This window comes from Enhydra lutris, unplaced genomic scaffold (genome assembly GCF_002288905.1).
Source record: "Enhydra lutris kenyoni isolate GAN:26980312 unplaced genomic scaffold, ASM228890v2 scaffoldscaffold3, whole genome shotgun sequence".
Taxonomy (NCBI): domain Eukaryota; kingdom Metazoa; phylum Chordata; class Mammalia; order Carnivora; family Mustelidae; genus Enhydra; species Enhydra lutris.
The window spans coordinates 68369347-68395327 of record NW_019154087.1 but is presented as its reverse complement, the minus strand read 5'-3'; the positions used below and the strand labels follow the sequence as shown (position 1 = coordinate 68395327).

Sequence of the window (25981 nt, the reverse complement as noted above, 5' to 3'; positions counted from 1 at the left end):
TGGCATGCTACGGGGCTCTTTCTTACCATGGGAAAAGCACTCATTTGGCCTACAGATGGGAATCCAGAATGAGTTTGTTTAAATGAAAATAGATGGTCTAGTTTGCAATGACTTTTCTTTTTTTTCTACCCTGGTTACCGGAGGGCAGTTGCTGCCCTGAAAGGGAATAAACACAAAGAAGAAATTGCATGAAATGAGAATATGTATTTTTGATAGCAAAGGAATGGAAGAACATATTGTATATACAGAAAAGGCCTTGTAGATTGAATTAGCCAGTCCCAAACTGAAGCCAGAGGTTACCACATTCCAATTTTCAAACAAATACTCTTCATCATCCCTTACCCATACTTGAGAATTTGGCCTTTTATTCATTCTCAAGCCACCTCAATAGTCTTTGCGAAAGTGAAATCATGACCATAGCCTCGCTGAGGCCTTGTAAACGGTACGCAGAGAATTTTATGTGAGCATGTACACATTCGCTGTGCTCACAGGAGGACACTGGGTCGGGGCCAAAGAGGACCCAGCTTTTGGCTGTTACATTCCCCACAAAGAACAAACATGAAACTGTTAATGATTATCTTCAGTACCAAGCGATTCAACCCCTGTGCCATCTGGGCAGAGATAAAGAGGCTTAGCCAAACAATCACAGTTGGGTTTCTTTGTCTCCCCGCTCCAGCCGCCTTCGTGGCTCTTTATAGAGAGCTCAAGGGAGGCATCCCAACTGGACACAAGTTCCCCCTTGGCAAAGCTTACCACCCTTAAAAAAGGTGTGTGAACTTCAGCGTGTGAACTTCAGCGTGTGAACCCCCCGCTCTGGGTCTGCAGAGAACTCCAGTACTGACAGTTTTGAGCAGGGCTAACTTGGACACCAAGTTGACCGGGCCTGATACAAGCACTTTCTCTACAAGGAGTTTTGAACAGAGTCAACAGCTCTCTTCTGGAACTCGCCCGTGCTCTAAGACCGAAGTGGGCTGGCGAGGGACAGATGGGGCCAGCTGTGAGCACATCTTTTTGAGCCTCAAATAACATCATCTGGATCAGGAAGATCCAGCACAATGATAAACGTGCCCCCTCTGGCAAACAGCTGGACAGACTACAGCTCATCTACGGCAAGGACATCAAATTAACGCTATCAGCAGTACAGAATAGCTTTCCAATCTGAAACACAACAGGAATCAGGTCTATCGGCCTCCATGTCACTGGGTGCGGGGCAGTAAGTTGGTGCTACAAATGGAAATGTTCCTGCAGACTAAAAGGTGGGTAATTGAAAGACTGCTGTCCTTGTAACACTGTCGTAGTCTCTGAAGTGGACGTGCACTGAGATTCATGCCTTGGAGGTGACTGCTTGGCATCTAGATCCCCCTATTTGTGAATAAGCCAATTAGCCCTAAGGAACGCAGAAACACTGTCATGGTACACGGCTGGGTGAATTTTCACAAAATTATATAGCATGCCATCGGCAGCCAGTCAGAGAAGCAGATCTCTCTGTCTGCTTCCTAGAAACCCTTCTTAAGCCCCTTCCCACCCACTACCACCCCGGTGCTAAATTACTTATGGTGAATGTCCTTCCCCAACTCTTAGCGGGGGTGGTGGAATTTCAGGAGTACAGACTCTGTTTTCCCCCGGTTCCAGCATTCTAGTTTGGGCCCTACAAAAAAATAAAGGCCCCTGGGCTGAAGTTCCAAATGGCAGAGTTTCTGAAAAAGAGGGGATATGGAAGAAGTCTTGGAAGCCTTCTATTTTCTCCCTACTGGAAACTGGGCTAGAATTACACCCGGATTCTCCTGATTCCCAGTCTAGAACTTTTTCTTCTGCACTGCTGACCAGATCCCCACTACCTTTAGCGTTCCATGTTTTATCTCATCACAGGTTTTTAGAGTTTCCTGAAACGATGTCTATGGCTCAGACAATCTATTAAAAATTACTGAGGGGCACCTGGGTGGCTCAGTGGGTTAAAACCTCTGCCTTCGGCTCAGGTCATGGTCCCCGGGGTCCTGGGATTGAGCCCCGCATCCGGCTTTCTGCTCTGCGGAGAACCTGCTTCCTCCTCTCTCTCTGCCTGCCTCTCTGCCTACTTGAGATCTCTGTCTGTCAAATAAGTAAATAAAATCTTTAAAAAAAATTACTGAAAATAAACACGAACTCTTTCTTTAATTGTCTTAACTGAAAGAAACATTTTAAGAGATGATGAGTATCTGATATCTAAGTATTAAAGGAAGAAAGAAAAGAAAGGAATGGAAGAGAAGAGGACAAAATTAGAATTACATGAATAAACAGTATATTCTTATCTTGTAACTTCTTTGAAATATCTTACTAAGAGGACTACTTTTTATTCCTGGCTAAAAGAGGGCAATCTGTCAGGGAGACTTCAAATGCCAAGTGTGGGTATGTGGGAGCAAACACTGCAGAGACACGTTCCCTTGGCTCACTACCAGTGTCACCACACCTGACTTAGTGGGCGGCGATGACGGGGCAGAAAGAGAATGTATTGTGCAGTTCTGAGTTTGAGTTCCAGTGCTGCCTGTCTCTCACCAATGGCATGCCTTTGTACAAGCTATTAACTCTCCCTGCAAAAGGTACAAACTTCCGGTGACAAGACAAATAAGTCATGGGGATGTAACGTATGGCCTGGTGACTATAGTTAACGATATGCTAATTTTTAAGTTGCTGTGAGAGTAGATCTTAAAAAGTTCTCATCGTGAAAAAAAAAAACTTGTAACTATGTATGGTGATGGGTATTACCTAAACTTAGTGTGGTAATCATTTTACAATATACATATACCAAATTATATGTTATTGTTATGTTGTATACCTTTAATGGAATCTTACATGTAAATCACATCTCAATAAAACGGGGGAAAAATTATTAAATCTCTCTGAACCTCATTTGTAAAGGAAGCATAGTTCCCATGTCTCAACGAGTTGTTTTCAGAATTAAATGGGATGACATAGGTCTTGTGCCCTAATAACTACATCTGACCCTTCAAACAACATGGGGGGTGGTTAGGGGTGTTGACCCTATGCAGTTGAAAATCTGCATATAACTTCTGACTCCCCCAAAACTGAACTACTAATATCGCCCTGTGGACTTGTAGCCTCACCAATAATGTAAAGAGTCAATCAGCACATAGTTTGTATGTCGTATGTATTGTATTTTTTTTTTTTTTGAGATTTTATTTTTTTATTTGACAGACAGAGATTGAGAGCACAAGCAGGGAGAGCAGGCAGCAGGAGGGGGAAAAGCAGGATCCCCTCTGAGCAGGGAGCCCAGTGCGGGACTGGATCCCAGGACCCGAGGATCATGAACTAAGCTGAGAGCAGACGGTTAAGTGACTGAGCCACCCAGGTGCCCCTGTATACTGTATTCTTAGAATAGTCAGCTAGAGAAAAGAAAATGTTACTAAGAAAATCATAAGGAAGAGGAAATACATTTCAAGTACTATGCTGTATTTATCGGGAAAAAAAAAAAAGCTGCATGTTAGTGGACCATATTAGCTTCCTTCCCCATACACAAGGAATTTGTGGAATCAAAAAGGAGCTTAAGCTACAACACTGTGGACACCAACAACACTCAATGTTCTATTGCTTATTTGTGACTTATTCTGAATTTAAAAAGAATGTGCTGTATTTGAAAAAGGATTAAAGAAAACACTTTGCTATAATCCAGGACAGCTCTGTCTGTCCGTCTCTCTCTCTGAGCTGGTAAGGGTTAAACATAAAGGAAGGTGACTGGCATACCTTCCTAGGGAGCAGTCTGAAAGAGGTCATCCCTATCCGCCTAGTAGCAGGGTTGGCTGACGGTCGGCTCCAGGGACGGGGGCGGGGCTGCGGGGGCCACTTAGCACCAGACATGCTTTATCTAGATCTCAGCCAAGTACATGAGATGCGACCCCTTGTATCAGATTGATGGGCAGAACAGAGGGAGGAAAATAAATCAAGAATTGGCCTGGTGACAAGGCTGGCCACTCCAAACCAGTCTTTCTAACTTAACAGCAGATCCTGATGGACAGAGCAAGTTCTAGAAGGGACTTGACCTTCCCCATGTTCTTTACATCTTGTTTCCCTGTTCTAAACCACAATGACAACAAAAGGTGCCATTTTCTTTTTCGGGGTGCTGGCAAATAATGAGGGTGGGGGTGGGCACATGTGATTGTTGGTACGTTTTGCATTGTGAAGTTCTCTCTCTGAAATATCCAACAGAAGCATGCGTGGCTCCAAACTCTGAGAGAGAATTCCACAGAGACCCACATTTCCCTTCACACCCGCTCTGCTTGTGTTTTTGTTTTTTGGCTTAATACAGAGCAAACATACTGTGCCTTCAAAATCATAATAAAACAGAATGGAAGCTCCGCATTGTCTGAAAGGGGTACTGAGACAGAAGTTCTCCTCTCCAGAGCCTTTGCTTCCGGAAGGACGCCTGGCTAATGGCGAATGGCCGCAGGTCTCACGGTCCTACATCTCTACTCCTCATCCAGAGCAGCCCGTGGCACCCGGAGAAACAGCTGACCCCGCGCTCTTTCCTCTCTGAATGCAAATCTTCCACAAAGTGAGACCACTACAGATTAGACAAAGAACCTTAGATTATACACGGCCTATAATTGCCATCATTTCATTTCTTCTGTAAAAGGAAAGGGAAAGCGCTTTCATTTCTTCAGTAAAATCACCATCAGCAACATCACCACCCAGAGTATGCCCCGTCATCTATTCATGGCTTCCAGGATATCTGGTCCCCCCATCCCTCCAGCAGAAGGGGACAGCAGCTTTGAACTCATCATTTTATTAAGGATCCCTGGTATCACCTCTGTCCAAGACATTCACAGCAAGTAAAAATGTTAGATCTTGGCACGTGAACATTCTCTGGTTCTCAGGAAAGTCAGTCTAGAAATAGTGGCAGCAAGGAAGGCCAGGACACCGTGAAGCTCTGTGTTTATTCTGTTTCTCTGGGACGGTGGCAGCTGTGTGTCTCAGATACCATCTGCCAAAGGCAAATGCCTAGTTAACTGTGCTATTCTCGATTTCTTCACAGTCCACAGTCCTACCCACCTCTCCCCACTTTGCTATCTCCCATACCGCTTGCTTCCTTCTCCTCAGGCCTGAGACACAATCGCAAAGTGCTGGAGGGACCCCTCTGGTCCGGAGCCGTGGGGCCCTCCATGGTGCCCTCATGTGGAGCACCTCCTCTGCCCCACGGTCCGACTCCACAGGTGTTTAGAAGAGCGTCTCATTCCCATTGACAGAGGGTCTATAAACATATACCAATATATACTGCTAATTAATGCTACGGGTCTTCAGCATTTGCAAGGTACTTCTTAGATTGGAACCAGGCATGTTAAACTTCATTAATTATGGTCTCTCCTCATTGGGAATTTGAGACAATTCCTTGGGCTTATATTTGTCTTTGCGTTAGCTCTTCAAAGAAGAAGTTTGCTAAGTAAATAAAGAACAGAAATAATATTTTAACGATAATGTTTAAACTACTGGAGAGAAGATTTCTAAGGACACTCAGGCGTTTATTTACACACTAACAACACGTTATTTTCTGCCTAGTCACTACCTGTCTCCTTCCTGGCTTCCCTGTTGCTGCACAGGCACTATTCCTCCCTAACTGAATGTGCTTCTTGCAAAGCTAACCAGTCTCTCAAACCAGCGAACTCCTACCCACCTCTTCCTTTTCTCTTTAACGCATGCCCTTGTGAATAACACCGCCTTAGTGTGAGAACATCCCCACTGGATTCTTCTTGCTGGCCACATCTCCACTGATTTAGCAGTCTGCTGCCCACTAAGTCTTCTGGAATTTTCTATAAGAATCCGTGACTCTTATACCTTCAAACCTTAAGATCTTCAACTGTAGCTTTAATTTCTTTATTTCCAGCATGGCATTTAGCAGAGTCCTGGAATAACTGTAGGTCCACAGTCTCTATCTGAGACCCCTGGGCTCTGATGTATTTGGGGATTCATTCTTTTCCTTATTGCAGAACTCTAATACGGTGCCCAAGACATATTTTACATAACACTCCAGTGGGCCTTCATAATCAAGCACGTTGATATTTCTGTAACAAAATGGATGCATTCCACCGTTGGCGGTACATATGGGCTATAATTAGTCTCCCATTAGGTTTTGCCACCAAGTCACTTATTTAAAAAATTGTGGTTGGAAGAGCTTTTTGGATTTCAGAGTTGTGGGTAAGGGACTGGAGAGCTGCAGTAGGAATGCACTGGCTATTTAGTGCTATCCAGACTTGAAAGAGACGTTTTCTTGAAAAGTCTCCCTACTATGTTCTTTTGTTAATTCAGATTGGTCTTCTCCATAACTAGCCCAAATTATTGAGGCTTTTCCTTACAAAACATGTGTTCAGATTATGAAAGCTTTGTGATTACATGGTTGTCCTTGTCCTTTTTAATTCTAATTTTGATTCCATTTCTAAAGCATTTTCACCTTGTTTTTTTTTTTTTAAAGTCCCTTTTCAGTTGTCAGTTTTAGCAAAATATGAATAGAGTCATTTTGCTTGTCCTCTGCCTGAAGGCTTTTTGAAGTATAGAGTGATTATCTCTCAGAAAAGTAGATTTACATTTCGAAAATCCCAGTTACGCTAACTTCTCACCCAAAATAAAAGTTAGCTTTTTAAGTGTGAGTTTATCTAATCTGTAATGCATCTGTCAAGCAAACCCCAGAAACCCCCTCTAGACGCAATTAAACACACACTGATACCGCTCTTTGAGGTCGGCTTGTAACTTGACCAATAAACCCTTCTTAAAATATAGCCAAGCCAAACATTAAGGCAGCAACCAGGGCTTGCATATACATCACGGGATGCTGGCTGTATGGGTCACAGCACTCTGACGGCAGTTCCGAGGCAGATATTATGACGTTAGAAAGTCACAATCCATCACCTTAACAGCAGGGTGATAATTTGGGGACCAGGAAGATGGCTATTCAAAATGACACTGTGGGAAGTAAACAGTAGTTCAAAGAGCCCCTGTTTGAGAATGAAGACATCAACTAAGCAAAATTTCTTTCCACCTCTAGAACCAGATATTATGTAATGTGTTTTTGTGTAAGCACGTTCTTTATGGTGTTTGAATAGAAAAGTCCTGCAAAGCTAAAAAGCGCGTAGGTATCTGGACTCTTTGGGGATGAGAAGAAATGGATCTGTCATCACAAGACTAAAAGGTGACAGAGTTGCCTTTCCCCCCACTGTTTGTCACAAACCATTTCCAGTGACCTGTGATACCCCCAAGCCAATATTTCATAAGAGGCTACTTGGCTCTTTCCGAATTGCAAAATACTCAGATCTCCAGCCATCGGTGACACCAGGCTCCTTGGGTGTGTGAAGGACACTTAGACTTTATTCTCGCAGGGGTTCCTGGCCAATAGCCCTGCTGTGAGCTTCTCCTGAACTCGTAGCCTTGGTCTCCCACACTCTCCTGGACAAGTGAGTGGGTAGAGAGGCCACGGAGAGCTTCTGACATTCTCTCATGGCTGGAACTACAGTTACAACAGCAGGAAGCTTCCCAGCTGCTGCACCGGGGTTGGCGTGGGGGTGGGGGTGGGGAGACACTGGTGAGGAGTATGGGGTACAGTGCGGTGGTTTTCTCTCATCTCATAATAACTCTGAGAACACACACACAGCCCTGAGGGTTGGCCATGCTGCTGATAAGGGGACAGCAAACACATCTTGCCCTCTACCCTGGAAAGGAGAAATGAAAAAGGAAGAGCGGATAATAAATTAATTATGTACTGATGCTGAGATTGCAAAAAGGCGCATTAAAGGGATATATGCAGATAGTCTGATTAAGAAGAGAGGTGGAATCCGGGGGGCAAGATTATCTTAATGAGCTGTGCTGCTTCTGTGGAAACCAAAGTGGTCTTTGTGGCCACCCACACCCCACCAGGGTCACGACCTTCCCTGCTGGCGATTAGTTCTTGCCACTGCCCTCCTGTATCTTCCTGGCTGCCTGCCTGAAATACTAAAAGCGTGTAAAGCAAATTCTTTTCAGGTTATACTTCGCTATTTCAAAGAAAAGGAAATTTGCTACATGAAAGAAACATCAGCAGGTAAAGAACAATAAGTTCCTAAAAGGAAAAAGAAGCACTTTATTACGGCCTACACTTTATTTTAATAAACTTTTACAGCTGTTTAAATTGAGTTTCTCCTCTTTTTAAAAACCTAGCTTCATATGAATAACGTCCACATCTAGGCTGAAAGTAGCTGCACATTTACACATTTCGGAAAAGTCATTTTAAGCAACCAACAGCAGAAGCAAAGTCAATAATGGTTCCATACCTGGCGTTGATATTCTTCCGTGAAGCACAGATTCACTAGGTAGCAGGTCTTTTGAATTGGATGTGAATGGTGATTGTCTAAATGTATCTTCTGAAAAGAAAGGGCTGGGGTGGGGGAGGGGGTGAAGTTTAGTAAATTAAAGTTATTTACATTACCCAGAGCATCTGGCCCCAAGTGCATTAAATCTACCCAAGTAGGCTAGATTTAATGCACACACACACATATACATATATTAACACACACACAAATACACACGAATGCACGATAAGGTATTTTTTTTAATGGTGTTAAGAGAATATAAGAAGATTGTGCTTAAAACGGAGAAAGAGAAAATCTATGACATCAGATGAGCGCCATCTGTATATTCTGCTGGTTGGTTTTATATTTAAGGTGACTATATGAAACATTGTCTTTGAAACACTGTTAAACCCACAGTCAGGACAGCTGAGCCCTGAATTTTACTCTTGCTCTGTGTGTCCTGCCAGCGTGTTGCGCCCAAATGAAGACCAACGGCCCGACTCAGAATCAGAGAGGCCTACTTGAGGTTCTTCCCAGAGGGGCGAGACATTTGCCCTGGCTCACCCACTTTCTGTCACCCAAGCCGTCAGGGCCAATAGCACACATCAGAAGGACAGCAGGGAGGCCAGAGTCAAGGGGCCATTGCACTGAAGGAGACAACTCACTGGTCCCCACAGAAGCTGAGATTGCATCCTAGAAATGTCTTGGTTTGGAAGGAGCTAAGCTGGCTAACAGGGGAGACCTTCATTTCCCATGAAACTGAGGCTCCTACTTGAGTGACTCTAAGTTCCCTGAGGGACTCAGCTAGAACTAGAAACAGGATGTCAGACACCCAGCCAGGGTCTTGCTCTACAACCACCGTGACTGCGAACACAAAGGCTCTGGATGTTTTCAACCAGAGGATCTTAACCCAATGGCAGCATCCGCCATCCATGCCTCTAAAGTAAACTGTACATAAGTATTGTGATCACATGTGAGAAGACCCCCGTTATCAGTGAGGTCGGACCTGGAGAACAGAAAGCCCAATTTATTTACAACAGAGGAAACTTAACGGAGGGAACTGGTTCACATGTGGTGGAAGGTCCACAGGGAGCAGTTATGAAGCCCAGAGCCACGAAGAACAGGAGCCAACCACCACATTGATGCTGGGGGGACAACAGGCCGCGGTAAATGGAGCCCAAGGGCTGGGGACACCTGCGGGAGCCGGAGCCATGGAGGAGGGAGACGCTGCTGCAGAATGAGACAGACGGAAAGGGAGTGGTCTTCCTTAAGCCCCACCCCCATCTCCCGCCAAGGCTTCTGATTGGTGGAACCATCTGAGAACCCAGGGAGAGGTAGACTGTAGGGATCTGGTCCCCTGCAAAACTGCCCATCAGGGGAAGGAAAAGATCTGAGGGCACCCAAGACTAGGACTGCCAGGACTGGTGTTGCTTTTCTAAACGTGCCTCAAGGCTACGGTTGCTGTCATTAAATATTAAAAGGAAATATTAAAATAAAAATGGGAGACATATTTATTAAAAAATAAAATAATTAACTATGATTTTATAGGACTGTTAGGCTAGATTTAATGCAACTTTGTGCGGCGTGCTTTTTAGTTATACCTTAAACATAAAACCATTTAAATAGGCTTAGGGAGTGATCTGGCTATAGGTTAGTAGGTGAAGGGAAATGGGGAGACATTGTTTTATGCCAGAGAGCTCATCACTTGTAAGTGATACAGAATACTAGAAAGGACAAGGCAATGCAGTACGGTGGCTAATGGCATGTGCTTAAGCAGCTCTGAGTTCAAATTCCAGCTCTATGGCGTTTGGCTGTGTGGCCTTACACATATGACTTGGCTTCTCTGAGCTTCTGTTTCTTGTCTATAAAGTGGGATGATCACAGCGTTCACAGCTCACAGAGAAGCTGTCAGCACTGAATAAGATGGTCCACAGAATATGCTTTCCCAGTGCCTGGCAAACACAAAGTGTCCAATAAATGTAATCTACTTTTTATTTATACCTCTGTCTAACTCAAAGAGGAGCATAAATGAACCAACTTTTCCTTACGAGTTGACTGAAAGTGCAGTTTTCTTGTATAAAGTGAATGAAGAAAAAGTCACTCTTGAGTTTGAAGAGCCTCTGACTTCTGGGTGATGAGGTTAATTTCCAACTCTTCCAGTAAGAAAACTGTTTATGATCAGAGGACCTTTAAATGACTTAGACCATGGAGGATTGTGGGTCAAACCTAGACTGTAAGGCTTCTTGATCCCTACCTCATTAGCTCAGGAGCTTCCAGACGAGGGAGTGGAGCTATCCTTGTGTCTGAGTGGACGGTTCACAAGGGGAACACCAGGACCTGGTCCCTGGGCACGGGATGAAGATCAGGCAATGGGCCTCCATGTTACTGTGACCTTGGCTATAAAAAGCACTGGAAATCTGAGCGTTCAGGGAAGCCCACGAACTCTTTGGTGAGAAATGTGGAGACTTCCCTCTGAGAGCATCACGAATCCCAAGAGGGGCCCCCTGACGGGCATCTCAAAATATTACCTATCTTGCCATGGAGAAATGTAGGTACTTCCCTCATTCCCTCGTTCTGACAGTAGCTATCTAGTGAGTGCCTACGACATGCCAGGCCCTGGGAACATAATGGTCGGCCAAACCGACTATGGCTGCAAATGTATGGGAGCACAAAGACCTGTGTGGGGACATGAAAGGGAGCTGCATGGAGACTAACACTGTGGAGGAGAGGGTACGCGGTGACTGTGGTGTCCTAGCCTAGCCAGGAAGGCCAGCCAGGGCTTTCTTGCAGAAGCTGCAACTGAGCTGAGACCTGAAGGGGAGGTAGGGTGGTCGGGTTCCAAGAGGCTGGGGACATGTCCCCTGCACAGCCAGACAACACAGCCAGTCTGCGGAGCTGGCAGAAAGCACACTGAGGAGGGACATGAGGCCAAAGCCTAGGGCACGCACACGGCATGCAGGGATCATGACTTTGTCCCACCAGCAACGGGAAGCCCTGTTGTACTTTAGGAAAGTGAGGGATGGACTAAGATTCCAGTTCCAGGAAGCTCTGGCAGGGTGCGGGTGGTGGGGGCTTGAAGAAGACAAGTCAGGTGGCCAGAGTAGCAGTCCATGTGGACATGGTGATGCTGGTGGCCAAAGCTTCAAACCAGCAGCGACACGTGCAGAATGGATAACAGTGTAAGAGCTAGGGCAGGTAAAGACCACGGGTACATCTCAAACCAACCCTCAGGTTTCCAGGTGAACCAGGCCGAGGCTGCCTCACTAAACTCTGGGAAGAGCCTCCTAGGTTTTGCTAAGAGGTGGAAGAGGGTGAGCTCTGTACCCCACGTGTTCTCTGGGACAGTGCAGATTTCCAGTGATGGGAGGAGAAAAGCCCTATTACCACCAAGCCACTCAGAAGAAATTGAGTTGAAAGGGAGACAATCACTGAGGGCACCGGCATTCCAAATAATTTTCTACCCTGGATGCAGCTTTATCCTGCATAGAACAGAAAAGGTTTCTTGTGAGGGACAGGGAGTCACACTGAATACTAAAAAGGCACAAAAGGGCAAACAATGTTACGGGACAAGGAATCAATGAAGACACCTTCACAAGTCAAGGCTGCCTAAGTGAGGTCTTATCCAGAAAGAGACAATATTGAGGTTAACAACAGAGAGCATGACTCTCGGGCCACATGCGTAGCTGCAATGCTCTGCCCTTGTCTGAGTTCATTCCGGGGGAGCGCCGTGGTTTGGCACACAGTTTCGCATCTGAAAGATCAGAGTCTGAATTCCATACTGGCCATTTAATAGTTAAGTGCCTTCTGGTCAAGTTGACAACCTCTCTAGCCTCAGTTTTATCACTGGAAAAAGCTTTAAATATGCCTTCTTTCTAAGGGTGCTGTAAGGGTTAAGGAAGGTGTTTCCAGGTCAAGTTCTTAGCACCTAGTACTTGCTCAATAAAATGTAGCAACTGGTGCATATATTGCTATTAAGTATCTGGCACTGTTCTAAAGTACTCTGTGTACTTCAATGGCACTTAATCCTCACAAGAACCCTGCTACCATTATTATTATCCCTATTTTAGGGATGAAGAGATGCAAGCACAGAGAAGTGAGGTGATTGCCCATGCCCATGAGCTGAGTCCCTGAGCCCGGATTTGAATACGGGGAGGTTGGCATCACGGTCTGCACCCTTACCCACTAAGCTATGCTGCCTTTCCTGTGATCCCTTAACATTCAGGCAGCTCATGGACAGTAGAGACCACAGATAGTCCTTGCAGAGAAAGAGGAAGGAGGGCTGAAGGGGGGATGGGACAGCCATTTCAAAATTATTTAGTCTTTACGTCCCTGTAGAAGATATGCCCCAATTTTCTAAAACTTTTGCAACCCTGAGGTCAGTCTGCAATCCTAAACATTCCCCACTGTCCACATCCACTGCTTTTGAGAGCAAGCTCATCCCCATTATGAAGCTTAAATGAAGAGGTCAGAGTAATGAGAAGCCTCTATTTCAGCACAGATACGAAACTCCTGGTGGCACTATGGCTACACAGCCATATTAATGTCTATTAATCTCGCAGCCACCTAGATTGGCATCTATGTTCAGGAAGTGGAGGAGAGATAACCAAACTTGGAGTATGCCCTACATAGCAGGTGCTTGCTTTTAATGGGATTAGATCTCCAATGACATTGGTCATCTTCAACTTTGCCCATGTTCTGAGGATAGAAGACACTGCACTTGCAATTTCGCGCCAGGCAATGTGATTTTCAGGGTGCCCAGATGGTATTCCTTAAGCTCCTTGTCTTCTCTCATGCCTCATGCGTCTGTGAAGTGCAGAACCCACCCGCTCTTAGCAGAAGCCCAGGGCTGCAGTGGACAAAGCCGGCACTGCGTTCACGCGGAAGGGTTGGACAGTGGTGGGAGAAAGGGGGCGGAGAGGGGAGCTCCAGGACGTGCCCGGCACAGAACAAACCCGGTCTGCCTCTCCTCAGGGAGAACAAAAACGGAAATACAGACTTTCTGATAATGCTCGACTTCAAAGCACACTGGTTACTGTCCTTCAACTAGTCACTTAGTCGGTTCCCAGTTCTTCCAGAAACACAGCCAGCTTGTGACTGCTGCATGGCTCTCGCTTCCTGACTCCCCAGCTGCCTAAATTTTAGTCATTTCACTCTGAAAAAGCCTCTCCAAGAGAGAGTGAGCTGAAGAAGAGGAAAAAGGGAAAAACTGTCTCAAAGTGATTTATTTCTGGTTAACATTTGTGGTGAAAAGTTGCTAACGGAAGAGGTTGAAACTAAAAGGCAATAGGAGAGGGGATCACCTGTCCTCATCTAACAAAATCCCCACCTGCCACAGTATATCGCCTTTGGCCCCAGACAAAAACAGGCTACCCGGAACCTTAGTTCATGCACATAAATGTTCAGAAGCAGCATCTGGATGCCGCCCGTGTAGACTCCCCCACTACTTTTCTTGCCTTTTGCTACTTAGAAAAGACAAAAAGTTTATCTATTCAAGTCTCTTTTCTGGATGTAAGTGCAATGGACATTGAATGCATATTTTCAATTTTCTCTTGCAGAAAATCTAAGGGTTACAATATGGGGGAGCACCATTGTCACTGTGGCTGGACAATTCCAGGCATCAGACCACATGAATCGTAGGGTCAACAGCATGAGGCTGTGAGAAGGAAAGATTTACAATAAATAATAAAATAGTTCGTAAAAGATTATGGCTGTAAATAGTGATACATTTTGCTAATTGCCGATTGTGGCACAAATATTTCCACCTTTAACATCTGAGTGCCAACTGGGAGCTGTGTTTCATGCAGAACAGAAGTCCATCTACTTAAAAACCACCCCTCCCTGTGCACCAGCATTGAAACCAACACGTTACAGGAATTATCGTGTTGATGACAATAGCAAAATAAAACAAGAAGGAAAAGGGAAAGCAGAAAATGGATACAGTATATAAGAGAAAGTTGGGAAAAGTACTGTATTATTTTTTTAAAGATTTTATTTATTTATTTGAGAAAGATAGTGAGAGAGAGCACGAGTCAAGGGGGCAGATGGAGAGGGAGAAGCAGACTCCCCGCTGAGCAGGGAGCCTGATTTTTGTCAGGGGGGTGAGGGTAAATCCCAGGACTCTGAGATCATGACCTGAGCTGAAGGCAGACGTTTAACCAACTGAGCCACCCAGGTGCCCCAGGAAAAAGTACTATAAATAATGACACAATTATTTCAAAGGAGCAATGGAAAGTAAATATGTATTTTTTTTCCCTTCTAAAAGACAATTATAACTCTTAGGACTGAACTTGGGAATGGCCAAGAGAAAAGAAAGATTAAACAAGGGAAAGAGACTGCTCTGTAGTGAGTTTTCACTCAGAACCTGTAAGGATCTATATACTTCAGGGTAGAATGAAATTCTATTAGTGTAACAGTTTCAGACAAATCATGCGGAAGTGATACTCTGACTTCATTTGCACATTTACAAATTTTTTCCTTAATGAATAAAAAACATGGTGTATTTTCAAGTTAAAGTACTTGATGGGCTATTCAGCTATGTCTCATATAACATAACTAGGGCCTCAGGATTTACGTCCAAAAGAATCTGGGTTAAGTTTTGTACTGTTTTGTTTTAAGGAAATTTTAAGAATAAGTGATCCGACTCAGATATTTCTGAGAAGCTACATATTGTGAAAGGTTTTGTGGGGGTCAACGTCTTCTCTCTCTAGCGGCTACCCACTCCCCAGCAGACCCCAGTCCCTGGGCCACCTCACCAGATGGCCGTTTACACGGCTTGCCTCTTCTCTACTAAGCCCCAGCGCAGCTATTAATTCAAGTCAGTAAAATAGGAGTTTTCTGTACTGATATATCCTGTTTTTTTTTTTTTAAATATTTTATTTATTTATTTAACAGAGAGAGACAGAGAGATCACAAGTAGGCAGAGAGGCAGGCAGAGAGAGGGTGAAGCAGGCTCCCTGCTGAGCAGAGAGCCCAATGTGGGGCTCAATCCCAGGACCCTGAGATCATGACCTGAGCTGAAGGCAGAGGTTTAACCCACTAAGCCACCCAGGTGCCCCATATCCTGGTATTTTTAAGACTCAAATTCCATATATTAATCTAAAACCACTGTACCGGTCTTTTTTTTTTTTTTTTTTTTTTTTTTTTTTTTTAGAGGGAGGGGGGGAGAGAGCAAGCACAGGCAGACAGAATGGCAGGCAGAGACAGAGGGAGAAGCAGGCTCCCCGCCAAGCAAGGAGCCTGATGTGGGACTCGATCCCAGGACGCTGGGATCATGACCTGAGCCGAAGGCAGCTGCTTAACCAACCGAGCCACCCAGGCGTCCCACCACTGTACTGGTCTTTTTAAAACTCTGACCTCTGAATCACTTTGACCTTGAGACACACCTCAAGAGTGACAAACGGCATTAACATCTTGAAGTGAGCAGGAGATACTGGCTGCAAAAACAATCTTGCGTGTCTCCAGAAGCCTCCAGAAAAGACAGGCAGGAGAACAAAGTGATTCCAAGAATAAATCTTACTCTCATTCAAGGACTTTCTGCCTGTGTGGAATATATATGTGACAGATTGAAATGGATACAGGTAACTTCCACATGGAATCTCCATGCATAGATAATGACACGAAAGGAAATGATAACAAATTGGTAATGTTTTCTTTGAACAAAACCTAGATCTGCCTAACAAAAACAGAAGACCGTCCTTGCGGAAGAAGGAAAAACACTGTTTTTTTTTTTTTTTAAAGCTTTTCCCACATGTTAAATATAAAAGATGGGATTATTCGAAGAGACAGAATAGGGGTACTAGTCGGATTAGTTCTTACTATCTTCTCAACATTTCCTCAAGTACTTTAAGGTCAGAAGAAACTTTCTGAGAAGCTGGAGTAGGTTGTGTGAAAATGTGCCCACAACTGAACAACAAAACATCACCACACTTTCTTTTTGATTTTTCAGTTTTTATAAAAGGTCAAGTAACATTATTTCATTTTCAATTTGATTTTCATACTTAATGCATGAATTTTTAGGAAGTACTTATTTTTTTAATCTCAAATACCACTGGCCTTGATTAATTTCTTTGCTAATAATTTATAATGGAATAACAGATGCTTAATATATTTTTATATATTTGCTTATCTATGTGTTTTATAACATTTATAATGATTGTATTTGAAATACATTAAATCCCCAGTTCTACAGATCTCTGTAGAAAAATTTTTAGTACTGGGGTACTGGGGTGGCTCAATCAGTTAAGCATCGGTCTTCTGCTCAAGTCATGATCCCAGGGTTCTAGGATCAAGCCCCGTGTCGGGCTCCCTGCACTTAGTGGGGAGCCTCCTTCTCCCTCTTCCTCTGCCCCTCTCCCCTACTTGTGCTCTTTTTCTCAAATAGATAAATAAAATCTTGAAGAAAAAAAAAATTTAAAACACTTTTTTTTAGAAGATTTTTTAGTACTTTACAAAACCCTAGCTAGGTCATTTTGCTACATTATAACAATTGCTCTGACACCTTGGACTGTATGTGGTCCTCCCAACTTCCAGCTTGGCCCCTCAATTTCATTTTGGTTGGGAGATTAGCTGCTGCTTCTGACATGGGCCCGGATATTAACATTTTAGGTATAGCAGTCAGTGCCAATTTTCCTAGGAACGTTCTAGAAGTCTGTTAAAAAGGTAATCATCTATAATGAAAGAAAACAGTTTTAATGGCGTTCGCCAACACTACCCTTCTCTTTGCAACGCCATAGAAATATGGACCCCCTATTCTTGAATGATTTTAATGTATTTATTTTAATAAAAGAATGTGAACATGGGGGTAGGGACGAATGCTCAGGACTAAAACTCACTGCAAGCCTCTGACCTGAAGACAACTGTGACCATCCAAAACAGCAAGTTCCCTACTCAGGCTTGAGAGGGACATAATGGAGGTGAACACTTACAACCCCAGTGGGCAGGCTTCGAAACATGGTTGTTGATCATGTTGGATGCACACATTTTCAGAGAAAGAAGGACTGTACTGAATAAAACGTGAATTAATCACTATACACTGGCAGACTTCAGCCAGGACGTTTATCTACAAATTGAGGCTGGCACGACAGACTCAGTGGGTTTCTAAATGGGGCTTGTGGGCAGATGGAGAGCCAAGGTCATTCGACTACTCATATGGGCACCAGATTTCCATTTTTAATTTTCAGAGTTGACAAGAAAGCTAAGTTGTGTCTCCTCCTCCTAGTCCATTGATATGACCGCATACTTGGCTGGTGCCGATCAAACAGAACTTTCTCAGCAATTAAAAACACTCAAATGTGTTGTTGATTCTGTACAATGTACAATGGCATTGTGGAAAATATTCTTATTTTTTAGAGGTATACATCAAAGAATCTGAGAATGAATGTTATGATGTCTAGGATGTGATTTAAATATGTATTTTTAAATATTTTATTTATTTGAGAGAGTGAGAGAGCACAAGCAGGGGGAGCAGCAGAGGGAGAGGAAGAAGCAGGCCCCCCCCCCCCCCGTTGAGCAGGGAGTCCCATGGAGGACTCAATCCCAGGACCCTGGGATCATGACCCAAGCTGAAGGCAGATACTTAACCATCTGAGCCACCCAGGCGCCCTGGGATGTGACTTAAATTGGAGGGAAGAAAAAGTTCATGAAGTAAAGTGTGGCAAATGTTTTCTCAGTGGGTGATGGGAACGTGGTGGTTTATTTCATTATTCTTTCTACTCTGTTTTGAAATTTTTGATAATAAAAAAAAAATCAATAACAATCAAAGGAAAATTCCAACCCAGACAAATCATCAAAGAGAAGAATAAATGGCAGTAAAAGAAAATATACAAAAGAACAAACACAAATGCCTCCCTGTGAACAAAATGCTTGACAGCACTAAGAATCAATAAATAAAAGACTGTAACTATAAAATAGAATTTATAACCTCCAATCGGTGAAAAAAAATTTAACTGATAAAGCCTAAGACCTTTAAAATATTTTCTCTCTCGGGACGCCTGGGTGGCTCAGTTGGTTGGGCGGCTGCCTTCGGCTTGGGTCATGATCCTGGGGTCCTGGGATCGAGTCCCACATTGGGCTCCTTGCTCGGCGGGGAGCCTGCTTCTCCCTCTGCCTCTGCCTACCTCTCTGTCTGCCTGTGCTCGCTCGCTCTCTCTCCCTCTGTCCCTGACAAATAAAGAAATTAAAAAAATCTTAAAAAAATATATTTTCTCTCTCTACCTCTTCTTAGCTTCTGGTAGAATTACAGATTCAACTTTTTTGAAAGTCCATTAGACAAATCATGCAAAAGCCTGAAAACTGAATGCTTTTTTGAAATCCATTTACCCCCAGTTTGTTTATATTAGCAACAGCTTAGGAAAACCAAACCAACCCAAACTCTTGATATCCAATAACAGGGGACTGATTCAATACATTATGACATGTGCAAACACTGAATACTATGTAAATATTAAAAGAATAATACTGAGTTATGTTTACTGGTACGGAAAGAAGTTCTTAGGATATTGCTAGATGAAAACAGAAGTCTGCAAAACTGTATATACAGTTAGATCCAGTTTTTACAGGAAAGTATACGTTTACAACAGACAGAAAGTCAGCCAGGAGCTGCTACACCACCAACTTAGCTGAGGCGGTCTCTATGCAGCAGCACTGATTATAAATGATTATTTTTTCTTCTTTATGTTTTCCTCCAATAAAAGTTCTTTTTAAAACTTAAAAAAAGACTCAGTTTTACAGTGTAGGATTCTTCATTGTTAAAGAGGCTCTTAGTTTTTTTAAAGAGTAAGCCGAGGGACGATATAATGGAAGGCAGTGTTAAGACCCAGGTGGGCACAACTGTCTGTAAATCAGGATTCCACCAGGATCAGGCAACTTTAGCTGGAGGAAAGCCAAAATCTACGGAAGGGAGAGGCCACTGAAAATATCAGAGAACATCAGAGCATCTTACGAAGAAATATATATTGGTAATGTCTTTTAAATTTTCTTCTTTCAATAGCACAAATGCCTTCTATTTCGGGTTGTCTCAGAAGCAGGCCAGTCTGTACAAGCTAACACCAAGTTTTCAAGGAACAATTCCTGCTGCTGTAGCTCAAGCATTCATCCACTGTGGGGCCATGAAACTTCTCAGGACAAGGAGCACAATGCCAGGCCTTGTGGAGGGCCACTGCGGCGGTGAGGCCAGACCCAGGGAGCCGGAGCCAACCGCAGACCACGGAAGTGAACCTGCACGTCCGGATCCACGAAATGTCAGCTTGTGAGGGACCTGGATCTCCCACCAGACTCGGACTTTAAGCATAAACAAGGACAACAGGCTTTCTGCTCAGGTGAGCTGAGAACAGATGAACTCAGTCTTCCTTGCAGTGACCCAAGACTCTGTCCTATGGAAGCTGTGAGTAACGCTGGTGAAATGTGGATGCTCTCTGGTCTGCATCACCCAAGAGGACTTTTTACTCCTCAACAGAGGCCAACCCTTCTATATCTGATACGCTTCTAGTGACAACCACAGAGACACTCTTGCGAGAAAGTCCCAGATAGGAAGAACAGGACTGGGCTAGCACCTAAACCACATATACCTTTTGGTCATGTCACCCTTGCTTAACCTTTCAAAGGTAGCTGAGGGAGAAAGCTGGATGTCTACTTAGAGAGCCTGACACAATTATACTTTATCCCTGGCTATTCTGAGTTACACAAACAAGATGGACCACTGGTGTAAGCTGCCAGAAGGAAAGGCAGCAGAGCTTGTGGGAAATGAAGAAGAGGCACAGCCCTCTTTTAGATCCTCAAAGAGAGATTTAAACTTGTCTCTTTACAATAACACAATACCAAATGGTTCTGGAAGCATATTGTTTCAACTGCAACAGTTCAATATAGGCATCACAGATGGAAAGAAAAATGGCAGGGGTCATACAGGACAAATACAGTGCAGGAATAAAAAGTACTGAGAAAGGTCTGGTAAAATAAAAAGGAAAAAAACCCAAGTGGCAGCAATGGACAAAATAATTTCAGGCTATATGCAAAACAATCTACTGTTTTCAAGGATGACTTTAATTTCTTTGAAAACTTAAAACTCAAAGATAAGTTCAAAAGGATGTATTGCCAATGAAAAGACAGTCAACATTTGTGCCAGAGCAGCTGTGGACAGTAGTTCAGGTTGTGCACTGCACAACCTGCTTAATCACAGGGGGTTGCTTAATCACAGGTATCAAAATGTGTGTATTTATTGTGACAGTATTCCAGTAGATGGCAGTATCTTGAGGAAAAGTTTCAAAGTTTGCAGGGGCGCCATATGGCCCTCCAAGAGCCTTGACTTCACCAAATAAAGCACCAAATGTCTTAACTGAAGGAACTCCATGAAATTAGTAGCAAATTCCATTTTTTAAGAAATGGAATCTCAATGCATTTAATTTTAAAGTCCTTAAATTTAATGGGTAATGAAAAAATGTGGAGAGCTACTCAAAAATCACCAATTTCATGTGCTCCCTTTCTTGTTTATTTTCTTAATTGCTTTTGTCTAACCCAATGTTCTTTGTAAGTAATGTTTTACTTTTTAAGGTAATAGAGCATTATTCTCTTTGGCCTTCCAAAAAAATGAAAAGAGGAAATTGTACAAATTGATGATTTTCCAAATGTGTGCAAGTTCTATTACTGAATCGTAAATATTTAAGGACATGCATCCAAATGACCACATAGAAAAATTCTATATTGGACACTTCCCAGTGCATATGTCTTTTAGTGAGCACTGTAAGTGCCATTATCTAAATCATAACGAAGAGTCCACATTCCAAGTTCTGAAGATTGGGCAAATTAAATGTTGGTTGGCATGGCGTGATCCAAGTCTACCTTTCTCCAATGTTCCCACTTCTGCTTTTTGTCTTGTAATGGGGAAAAGGACGATTCGGGTAAACACTTCCTTACTTTTGGAATAAAGCAAGCCAGGTGTGAGAAGTTTTTCTTAAGGCCTGCAATCTTATATCCCCATGGACACTGAATTATTAATGGGTAAAAGAGAGAACAAATAACCAAGAGAGGGATCTTGGCGGCCACTGTTTGACGTTCATGGTGTTACGCAACACTGAGCATGTCCAATTCACCTGCCAGGAGCTATCTGATTCTTACTCTAGGGTTCCATTTTCCTATTTCGATCTTATCCAGCATCTGGCGGGGTGATGGTCCATGTCAGAAGATGTAGATCTTCTTTTTATTCCATTAAACTTTGGGATCTGGTTATGATATCATGCCTCATATATTTTCATCAACAAATGATCATATGAGCTGGTTATCTATTCCCTGCAGAATCTAGGCGTGTGCTAGGAAAGGAAATAAAAAATCGGGATTTTATTAGTCTCTCAAGTGTTCAGTCCTTCTGTTCTCCGGGGTCTGGCTGGACTGTCTCCTCATCTCATTTATCAGGTAGAATGGCATTAAGAACGCTCCGTCCACACACTATCTCAAAGGAGATGCACAGCCTTCTTAACACTTAGATTGAATTTGCTAGACTCTGAGGTTAAACAGGCAAAAGAACTGCTGTTTTAGCATTTGCAGTGAAGTTCCAACTAAAGGACTGATTCAGTGGAGGTGCCCCTAGGAGGGCACAAACAAGGGTGGAGGGCTTAAGGTCAAGGCATTGGTGAGCAGGACCACATGACCCAATCATTTCAGCTGGTAAGTAGATTGATTTCTCTGCCTGGCTACACGGTGCACTCCGGTAGACTGTTTTCCTCCTTTACTTTTGGGAAGATGACACTAATTTAAGCAGCTGGGTCTCAGTTCTTGGGGTGAAAGAAAAAGCACTCTCAAACATGTTCTTAAAATGATGTCTGGGATTTGCTTTAAAATAATTCAGGGGGAGGGGGAACGAAAGGAGGAGACCTTTCAATAAGGGTCACAAGATGATCATTGTTCAGACTGAGTGATGGGTACTTTCTCTACTTTTGTATATGTTTGAAATTTTCCACTGAGTTTTTTTTTTTTTTTAAACGAGGTAGAGAGCCAATGACCCAGAAACTTGCTAGTTCCCCATTTCAACCTTTAGCCTCACCTAAACTTTTTTTTTAATTGCTAACAAGGAATGCTGTCTAACATCATTTTCTCTCTCCCTATCTGCCCATCTTATAATAGAGATATTAACAAACAGCAGAAATGCCAGTGGAAAGGATCTGAAGAGGAGGGAGGCACAACTATCAGCCCGTATGGGATATGGTGGGATATGATGGATGGTGGGCTGTACATACATTCCCAAGCTTCATGCTCCCTTGGTGCCCAGGCATGGACATCTGCACCCCACGTCTTCTCTCCTTGGTTAAGCACATAGTGGAATGCCAAGCTACAGTGTTTCTTCCTGGGCTGCTAAACTTCTCCTTAGTTCCTGTGGTTGGAATGAGAGTCAAGACCAAAACTGACAAACAACTGTGGAGAAAGTTGTGGGTTTATACAGGACAGGGAAAGAGAATCAGCTGCCTTCTTCCAGGACTGCACATCTCTTCTCTGCTCTTGGCGCCCTGGACATCCAGACTCTAGGGCCAGGAGATCTCACTGAGTGGAGGAGCTCAGGTACCCCCTGGCATCTGGAAGAGCCTGTCCCTCTGTACTGTGCTACGGTCAATGTACCAAGGACCACCCTTCAGAATTAAACTATTTTCAATATACCCAGCAACTCTCAAACATGGCAGATTCTGAACTTGACTGCAATCACGAGCCACTGTTCTGGACAGCCAGATTCTTCTGGACCCAGAAGAAGATCCCACTAAGTACCTAGAGATCCAGAGATAAGGAAATTTGGAGGCTTGAGGTCATTTTTTTTGAAAAGTATTGCAAATCCTACCTTAAAAAGTAACCCCCATGAGCTGACCTTATGCGTACAGAATAAGAGTTCCTTCTAAAACAGGAATCGAATAAGAGAGGGAGCTGGCATTTTTCCCCCGTCCCTGCCATCAGTTAATTGAGGTTAAGGAGGATTTCTTGGCACAAAGACGCTTGATTCTATTCCACCCAAAGTAATGAGGTGAGAAGGTAAAAAAGAGATCTGTTTGAGGAGAGTCTAATTGAACAGGTTCCTACTCAAAGGAATAAAAACACACCAAGGATTCTATAGAAGGAGAATAAACCCAGAATTCTGTAACGCTGCTTGATGAACGCTTACCATGTGGGGGGCTCTCGGCAAGCACCTCTTCCTCTGCTTTGGGCAAAAGATCTGATTTGGATTTCTTCTTACTCATACTCTCCCAGCAAGAAAAGAATTTAAAGATTGCCTCATTTTTGCCAAATGGCTAAAAAAAATTCTCTTCTATCCTATAATTATGTTCTAGCTCTAGCCAAGGCAATTTAGGCTGTGAGATGCATTTCACTCATTTGGGGCTAGTTCAAACCTCCTCTTAGTCTTCCCAGAGAACACCTGAAAAGCATAAAATAACATGCCTTTGCAGCATACCTTTCTGTTATGTACATATTATGATGTGATCTTAAAGATCTAGCAGAAAGCCCACAGGGGGTGCTGTCGGGTCCTGCCCAGAACTCCTTTACTTCATTAGTGGGCTCCCCACGAGAGAAAGCAAGTGAGCGAGCGAGCAAGTGGCTGGCCGTGCTGGCTGTGAACGGCAAGGGGGAACTGCCATCACCCTTGGAGCCTCTGCAACGAGGAGTTCCACATCACCTGCTGGGGGTGACCCGAAGCTAGTGAACAGCATGGAGGTCCAAAGAGCTGGCCCCCTTGCCTCCAGGCAGGCTTTACACTGTGGTGCAATTCATGCTCCAGAATTCTCTGTGGGATCAAGCTAAAGCTGGAACCCAGCGAAAACTACGTCCTTGCTCCACGATGTCCCCTTCCCTCTCCTGCCACCTTCATTTCCCAGCACTGAAATGCACTGAGAGCACTCCCTCAATAGAGTCCCTTCCCAGGAATCCTTGTCTCGGGCTCAGCTTCTAAGGAACCTGACCCGTGACACTTCAACAAACCTATGGAAGCAATTAAAGTGAACATTGATGATTTTTAGTCTGCTGTCTTTCATTGTCTCCCAATCAGGACAACTTCGTGGGTTTACAGCCATGGCCGCAAGCATAGATACTAAACAGTCTTAAGATGACATGTGGAAGGTCCACTGGAATCCGCAGCAAGTAACATCTCCTATTCGGGCATCCAACTTAATAGACAAGTAGCCCTCCCAGCCCCCAGACCCATTTCCCTAAACAATGTGCAGCCCAGATTGAAAGACCCATTTTCCAACTGTGTACTTAATACACAAAGACAAGGCTGTGCCCCTCTTCTGTTCCGTTGTTACAGCAGGTTTCGTTTTCCTAGTACTATACAAACTTCATGTGAGGCCAGCTGGCTCTGTTCTAATTACTGTTTGACATTTGATACCCCTAAATTCCAATTCATAGAATTAAAAAGGAAAAAACAACTCAGGTTAAGGTTCAGATGAGCACATGCCTGATGATGCTCTGAGGTCGACTCATACCACCTCAAAAGAGAAAAACATCATTTATCCTTTGTTGCAAGAACTAAAAACACCAAACCAGTCAACTGTTCCCATCAGGAAGAATCTACGATTGCTCGCGAAAGCTTAGTTCCTTGACTGAAAGCCTTCTTGGGAGCTCACATCTCGTTCTCCCTGTTCCTATTTCACCTGGTAAAGCCCGCCTCTGGGGCTAACCCAGGGACTGGAGAGGGGGGTCTGAGGGTGGGGGACGGTCCTTGAAAGCTAGAGCTCCTATCTCCCCTGGGGTTCCTTTCTCGCAGTGGTGGGGTATGCGCTAGTGGAGCGCAGTTGGGGTCGGGATGGCCTTTCAGGCTGGGGATGAGTGGTGGCACAGCTGGTCCTCCTCCTTCCATCTGGCTAATGGATGGGCAGCCCACCTTGGCTGACCTCCTCAAACTGCCTTTGGCAAATGCACAGCATCCTTATCTACAGCTGTTAATGACAAAGGTCTTCCTGCAGCCTTTTGAAGCATTTTCTCTCACTTGAAAATGTTCTCCCCTCCTAACAATGCTGTGAGGTAAAAAGCTGGGATATCCTTGGTGACCAGTGATCTGTCCACACCTGCGGAGCTACTTAGGAATACAGCTGCAGTAAGAACCTTGGTCTCCTGACTGGGTGAAGCCTTTCTGAGATACGGACCCAGCCCCCGATCCCAGCTGTGCCACCCGTTTAAACTCCCAAGTCAAAAAACTTCTGCAAAGAGAATAATAATATGACCTACTTCACAAAAGTATTATAAGGAGTAAAAAACAAAAACAAAAACATCTGGAAAATTCTCCAGCCAGTAACATCTATTAGATGTTTGATAAATATTAGTGGTCTTCCCCCTTGGCACTGTTGCTTTCTGTATTATTTCCACTAAATTTCTAACAAACTGGGGGCAACAGGCATGACTCCTTTGAACCCAGCGGGAGAAAAGAGTTTGGGGAACAATGCACCATGTGTGATCGGGGCCTGATGGCCCACACAGGGGGTACTCTGAGGGGACCCCCCCCTTCCCCAAAATAGCCTACCTGGTGGTTGTCCGAATGGTGTTTTCTTTTGTGTGATTGTGCTCTTTGCTCACTTTTTCTGTAAGAAGAAAGAATGAAACATCCCTTGTAGGTCGTTCTTACTCAATTTGTGTCTCTAAGGCTTAAACAGAAACTCCCTCAACGTTTCTTTTTCTCTCTTGTGGTTTTCTTTTGGTTTCCTTTGTAAATATTCAAACCC

The 25981-nt window shown here is 43.9% G+C and overlaps 1 protein-coding gene across 3 annotated transcripts in view; it reads right to left on the bottom strand.

Annotated features, from left to right (window-relative positions):
* LOC111156012 (zinc finger protein 827) overlaps positions 1-25981 on the bottom strand; it is a 165729-nt gene that overhangs the window by 47615 nt on the left and 92133 nt on the right. For all 3 annotated transcript variants that reach the window (XM_022516545.1, XM_022516555.1, XM_022516565.1), the window contains exons 7-8: positions 25783-25840; positions 8286-8389 (exon numbers count right to left, since the gene is read on the bottom strand). In XM_022516545.1, coding sequence (XP_022372253.1) covers positions 8286-8389; positions 25783-25840 — 162 coding nt within the window. The remainder of the gene's footprint in view (positions 1-8285; positions 8390-25782; positions 25841-25981) is intronic.